Source organism: Bidens hawaiensis, unplaced genomic scaffold (genome assembly GCF_021521415.1).
Source record: "Bidens hawaiensis isolate Kalapana, Puna unplaced genomic scaffold, B.hawaiensis_p1.1 tig00016848_1, whole genome shotgun sequence".
In the NCBI taxonomy this organism is placed as follows: Eukaryota; Viridiplantae; Streptophyta; class Magnoliopsida; order Asterales; family Asteraceae; genus Bidens; species Bidens hawaiensis.
In genome coordinates, this window is record NW_027492555.1 from 35,005 (window position 1) to 42,317 (window position 7,313).

A 7,313-nucleotide genomic window follows, 5' to 3' on the forward strand; every position below is an offset into this window, starting at 1 on the left:
AATCAGACATAGTCAAGGTCTCAAGGAGACAAGTGTGGTATTATTTTCATTATTATTTGTGCAAATAAGTATTGAAGATGTGGAATATCCTCTCATTGTGAACTGGTTATGAAAAATAATCTTTATATTATAAATTTTACTAACAATAGTTTGGAGTGACATCTTTAAAAGTAATGGGTCCCTGTTTGACACCACACAAAATTAAACAAGTTTTAGGTTGCCATATCTAGTTCGTTTAATAAACATATCTTATTTGAGTTAGCATGTTTAACCCATTAAAATAAATAGATCGACTTGGTAACTCGCTTACAACATGTTCAAGCCATTTATTACAATCCAATAACTTGATTAACACGTTTACAACTTGATTATTACCCGCGAACCTGTTTGACATGTTTACATAATGGGTTAAAGGGTCATGTTGGAGCCGCATGATTTTAAATTTGTGTAAGTTAGGGCATGACGTGTCTAATACGAATTAATATTTAGGTTGTGTTCGAAATACAACCCACCAACCTTAAACTATCACGCGTCAACTTATATAACAATTCTTCAACGTGACACGATTATCACACCTATTTCGCATATAACACGGGTGCAAACATTAACCGAAAATATTAAATGACTAATTCATAGGTATATAGTTTATGAAGCATGGGGACCAAATAAGGTGACAATCAGGATACCAGTTTTGAACTTATTCTGAATTTTATTTAACACTATATAATACATTTCCAATCACATACATCAAATTTCATTTATTACAATAAGCCGGTCATGTAATGTCATGCATCAAATATTTATGTCATAACACTAGTATTCCAAACCCTATATTTGGGTCAAACTATATCTATTTCAATGTCACACACTTTATTGACAATTATATATTTTGTATCACTCTTATCGTACACCAACCATATACGGTAAGTATACCGTATATTGTAACCTAATTTTGTGCCCGAACTAGGGGCGAAGCAAGAGGAGAATGAGGTGACATCCGGTGAGGAGTCAAGATGTCGTCGAACCTTCTTGATGATAACCTTAGAAGTTGGTTATTCTGCCAACATTGTTTCTTGGTCTTGATCTCGAGGTTTCTGTTCTTTCGCACGAATGACTGAATCCTCCATAGCACGGTCATTGTGGTCTCATCATCCATGTTTGCAAAGCAAACACGAAACCATCCAGGCTCAGAGCAATGGAATGACTGGCCTGGTGACACATTAAGCTTAATATCATTAATTATAATTCTCCAGAACGTCATCTCTGACTCAAAAGTGGGTTCTTTCAAAAACCGTCGTAAGTCCATCCAGATAAACAAGCCCGCGTTGCTTTCCAAGCTCCTAATCCCAACTTTGCCCAGCCCACGAGTAAACATATCATGCCTACGTGCCAGTCTGATCCGACTCTCAGAAATAAAATTCTCAACGAATTTATCGTCCGAGAGCATGGAGGCGAGCAAATGTTGAGTTTGAGTCGAAACAAGCCCAAAGCTTGACATTTTACGAACAATACTCACAACCTTATCATTGTACGAGTACACTATCCCAACCCTAAACCCGGGGAACCCCATGTCTTTAGAAAGACTATAAACTAAATGAATCAAATCAAGGTTACATTTCGGCACTTCCTCTATCACCTCCGCGATACTCACGAACTCGTCACCATTGGTTACCGTGCCGGCATAGATCTCGTCACACACGAGGTGGATGCTTTTTTCATTAATGAAGTTCACAATATCTTTTAAAGTCGCCCGGTCTAGGAAAGTACCTAAAGGGTTAGACGGGTTCGTTATAAGCAACCCCTTAACCTTAAGATTTGCCAATTCGGCTTCCTCATAAGCGGTTTCAAGAGCTTCTCGAGTAACCTTAAAGTTATTCGAGCTTTCGCAAACAACCGGTACAAGCTTGACTCCGGTTCTCCATCTCAAATCTCGATCAAAACTGAAAAAATAGTCAACAAAAGTCAAAACATAATCAACAAATAATAATAATAATAATAATAATAATAATAATAATTTAGAGAGTACAGTAGTCTAAACATAGTAAAGTACATACGCTGGATAATAAGGTGTGGGGACTAAAAATGCTTCACCAGGATTGGCTAAGCAAAAAGCCAAGGTCTCATGAGCTCCGGTTGCGCCACCGCTCATGACAATCCGGTCAGGGTCGAACCTGACACGGTTGCCACGAACCCGGTTCATGAAATTAGCGACGGCAGACCGGAACTCTGGCAATCCATGATAGTCTTGAAAAATGGCTGTCACTTTAAAACTAGCAGCCCCTTGGGGGGAACAAATGGATGCACTTGGGTTCAATTCAATCCATTGTTGGATCAAATCAAAGGAGAGTTGGTTTTCGGCAAGACCCATTTGAATTACGCCTTCCGGGTTGTTTTGGTGGTCGAACGGGTTGGCGTCGTAGGCTTTCCAGCCGTCGAAATAAGGCGAGTTTTCGCCGTGGCCGTCGTTGGTTGCAATCTTTGATAATAAAGTGGTGTTGGTGTTTTTGTTGATCATGGAAAACTCCATTGGTTTGAATAATAATAATAATAATAATAAGAATAAGAAGACAAAGAATTAATGTGGTGTGTGAATAAAATGAATAGATATTAAGTTGGGAGATTGACGAGGTTGATAAGAGGTATATATAGACATATAATGAGATGATGATTCGGTGAAGTGGGGAAGAAGGTTCGGTGGCTGCCAAATCATCTATACTTGATTTTAGTTTCACCTACATAATGTTTGACTTGTTGAAATTATCCTTGTTTGACTAGTTGACTCTACCCTTTGTTTCCTTTTAATATATACAAAGACAATAGGCATTTCACATTTGTAGTGATTGTGAAAAACTTTGTGGAATAATGAATATATAACACTTAAATTAATTAAACAAACAAAAAAAAACAGAGATGGGAAAATATGACTGGTTGATACGATTAATTACAAAGCTTGCAAAAATGTGACTGGCTCTCACATGTAACAAAAACCATCATGGAGAAAACGTCTAGTGGGGAAAGGAAAAGAAAAGATCCAAAAACTCCCCCAATATAGCGAGGTGGAGGCGTTTGAAGAGAAAAATAAGATGGCAATGCCCCAATACGGATGCTCTTGTATTTATACTATAAGTATCTGGCGTCACGTTTTACAATTCAATAAATACAACCGACTTTTCTCCTTTCATTTTCTTTGTAATATATAGAATATAGATTTACAAATTACAAAATGAAAAAAAAGTTATCTATTTAATATTTATTTGTTTATGTAATATACGAGTTTATAAAACTATATGTAGTGGGGTGACGCTCTTGCCACCTCACTCCCATCTCATCCGCCAACCATTATTGAGGGAAGGGGTTAAGCGGGGCTTGATCCCCTTCTTTTGTTAAGTTGGTAACGGGCTCAAGGGCGTAGAGAGTGAAGGCTCTATTAATTTTTCACCATTCACATTCGTACATGTTTCACTTTTAATTTTTGTTTTTTAATTTTTTTTCTTTTATTTAATTACCTGGTCAAAGTATTACACACAGAAGTGGGAAAAAACATGTGAGAGCCTTTTGTACGTGATAGTAACAATGCAACTAATTTTTCATTTATTTTTAATTAAATCACTATACTTATAATACCCTAACTCGGATGAGTTTACGTGCCACCATAACAGTGGTTCAGAAACAAAAGACATGATTTCCATTAATGTAAAAGTTGGAAATACAACTGAAGGATAGTTCAAACTCGAACTACAAATACATAATTATCTGATAATACAGAGATAACTAACAATTGATATTTCAAAGACGTTAGGAGTTTGAAAAGTACATGAAATACATCGGGGTTATATGAATTGAATACGAGAACAACAAATAAAGGGGGAATGATCCATACTTTATGTGTTGATCAAAGTAAGGTTATCTTTTGATCGTTCGAGCGTTCATTCTTTCGGCGTATCCTTAATTAGTATGGCGATCTCAGCTGGTTGTCGTGGAGGTTCCCAGTACAGCAGTACTTTGACGAGGAGTTTGTACTTCATTGTAGATGTTTATTTTTAGGAGAAAAATGTAAGTTTGATATACAACGAAGTTGGTGTTAAGAAAACTCTATTTTTATTTTTATTTAATGTGGATACTAATTATCTCAACAAATAAGAAAAGATGCATAAATGTTATATATTTGTAGCTTACAATTTAATTATTTTTATACTTTATAGAAATAGACTCATTGAGCAATATTTTTATGGGTCTAAAATGTGGTGATGGTGATGCAATAATATTTCTTTTCACTTTTTTACTTTTGTTTTTTTATTACATAAATAATGCAAATGCTATTGGTTAAAAATAGTGGTGATGACAATGTCGCCTTCTATTTTCTTTTTCCTTTATATTATTAGACTAATAATTGTTAAGTTGTTTACACTATACATTGTATATATTTATTCATTTTCCTTTTATAAAAGTTATTATTATTAAGTAAAAAAGGATTTTCTAAAAGATCAAAACTTTGGGATATTTCAACACCAATCTATTCTAATAATATCCTGCAAAGCAATTACTAAAACATGTTTCTTTTAGGTATACTTGGGTGCTTCAAGTGCATGAATATCCAATTATCCCACTCTGTCCTTCCCTTTTAATATCTAAAAAGACATTGCATTTTCTAATAAAGTGATATCCTGCAAATCAATTACTAAAGGATGTTTCTAAAGGTATAGTTTGGTGTTTCAAGTGCATGAATATGCACTATTTCAGTCACATCTATCGCATAAGCATAACCTAAAGACAAAAGGGGTATAATGCCTCTATACAAAGCAATTAGTAAAGGGTGTTTTCATCAATTCCCTTGTAAAAGTGTTTATATGAACGTATATTTTGTAACTATAAGTCCATATACTTTCTTTTTTTCTAAAACGTTTGTTTTCTTACTTTAAAGATTATTAAAGGATTTTTTTTTTAAATGGGAAACATTTTTCTAAAAGTAGAATATTAATCATTTCTTATTACTTTTATTAAAATATTGTTTTATCATTTAACTCTTGAAATTAATAAAAAAGATATCGGATTTGAAAAATGTAAACTTTGGCCTATTAGCTGACATTAATCATAACTTAAGAAATTTCATAGGTTAATTCTAATCTTCCTTATGTTGGCTTTTCACCAGCCTTTTCCTAACGAAACTAGCATGATTAGTTTTCGGACAAAATATGTCACTTCTTAAAGTTTAGGAAATATAACAAAAATTATGTTTATTATATTTTTTTTTCCCTTCAACTCACCCTCATCCTCAACCCTTTCTTTGGCAAGCCCCCACTCGTCATCGCCTCATGTCAGACCACCACTCCAATGCCATGGAGTGGGCAAGAGATGCTCATAAGTCATAACTCAATACTTCAACATCTGTTTAAACATCAAATCGTTTCGAGCTAAGTTTAAAACTAATCAACTCATATTCTTCGTTCGATCAATAACCCTATAAATTAGTTTGATATTCGAAAAAAACTTAACGTTGTTAAGTTTTTTTAACGAATGGTCACTGAGAGCATGTTTTTTAAAGTTTGAGACCATCAGTGAGAATAAACTCAGTTGAGATTATTATCATATATAGCCTTTAAATAGAATTATTAAAATCAAATAAACCTTAAAAACTTTTATACTATTATTCATTTATTGACAATAAGAAAAACAATTTTATAACTATATTTATATAACTTTTCTTACAATGTCAAACTCACACGCCCTCTATCATACTTCTAAATCTATAATATTTGTTCATTCAAAACTTTAATCGTGAGCAATTGAGTAAGAACACATTTATCATACACATTATACCTCTACGCTAAAGACCAATTTATTTATGTTATTGTGATCTTAGTATTTTTATTTTATTTAGACCAATGAAGTAACATTTTGTTAAAAAAAAACCTAACATTACAAAAAATCACATGATGTCTAATAAATATGTTACTAGTATATAAACCACTTAAAAAATAGGTTAACCTATTAGCAAATAAAAATTTTTCGTTAAGATATACGGGCCTTTTTCATTTTGCTCGGCCGAGTTATTTAAATTCTCGGAGACGGCATTGTTTGTCGGACGAAATGACTTCTAGGACCACACATAGAATAACAAAACAAACGTAACATTGCAATTTAATAATGTTACAAATTTATAATTTACAAATAAGATGTTTGTTTGGTTGTTTTGTTAGTATGGTTAAATAAATGGATTACAATACAAAACAATAATGTTTTGGTGTTTCTCAGTGTGGTTAAAAGTTGTTTTGGTGTTTCTTAGTGTGGTTAAACGTTTCATTGTATTTATCTGAGACTTGTGTTTCACTTTCAGACTAAAACAATTTGATGGCTCTCATGAATTTTTCAATCGGTTAAGACTTGGAGAGAGCTTTACAAGAACATAATATGTGTGGATTGATGTAAAAACCGGTTTGGACGGCCAAGTACTCAACAGGTAATCCTTGAGTACTCCCCCCTTAGGCCGAGTAATAGACGAGTAATTCTTGGGTACTCCTCAACTAAGTCGAGTACGCAACTCTACAGTCGACCAACCAAAGCCTAACTTCTTCAACTGTGTGTGTGTGTATTATGATTCTATTTGTGTGCCCTAATTTAACCAAAATCATGTAATAAGTTTTCGATGATAACAATTTGAAAGTAGTTATCATGGATCGGGTTTGGAGTGATGAATCAGGAGTCCCTTTTAACCATTCGATTTTCAAGTAAATTTTGAGGCTCAAAATTTCTAACAAAGTATCGATGGGCCCTTCTTCCAGGATCAGTGCCCCTTTGGAAACCCCATAGCTAAAATGCATAGAATCAAAATAAAACTCAAATAATAGGACACTTCGCATCTCATAATCCGTTTGATGTATATTATGATTTGGTTCAATTTAATTACATTTCATTGATGTTAACAATACTAAAATCATCAACATTAAATAAATAAATTTTATTTATTTCACTAAATAATAAATAATTTTTGTAAACGTTAATTAAGTTAAATAAAAAAGATAATCACTAAATAAAAACCAAGATTCATGGACGTTGTATGAGTCTCACTTAGTTTTAGTATTTCTAATATTTATTAAAAATTACTTAGACAACAAATAAAATAAACTTTGAGTGTCTTTAGCATAATACTTAAGAATTTCGGTTACTATTGTGTAAATATTGTGTAAAGTTATCTCTACAACCCTAACTCTAGTCCCTATATAAGAAAAGTTTTACATTATGCTAACCAATTTTTCACTTGTTAGTAACGATTACTTTTATGTGTTTCATTTGTTTCGTTTAATTTTAAATTGGTG

General features: G+C 33.1%; 1 protein-coding gene across 1 annotated transcript; it reads right to left on the reverse strand.

Annotated features, from left to right (window-relative positions):
• Positions 1 to 673: 673 nt before the first annotated feature.
• Positions 674 to 2,806, reverse strand: LOC143552340 (1-aminocyclopropane-1-carboxylate synthase-like). Its single transcript, XM_077042593.1, has 2 exons — positions 2,055 to 2,806; positions 674 to 1,940 (listed from the first exon to the last, which is right to left on the reverse strand). Exons 1-2 carry the CDS (start codon positions 2,525 to 2,527, stop codon positions 947 to 949), a joined length of 1,467 nt encoding a protein of 488 aa, XP_076898708.1. The 5' UTR covers positions 2,528 to 2,806; the 3' UTR covers positions 674 to 946.
• Between the last annotated feature and the right edge of the window lie 4,507 nt (positions 2,807 to 7,313).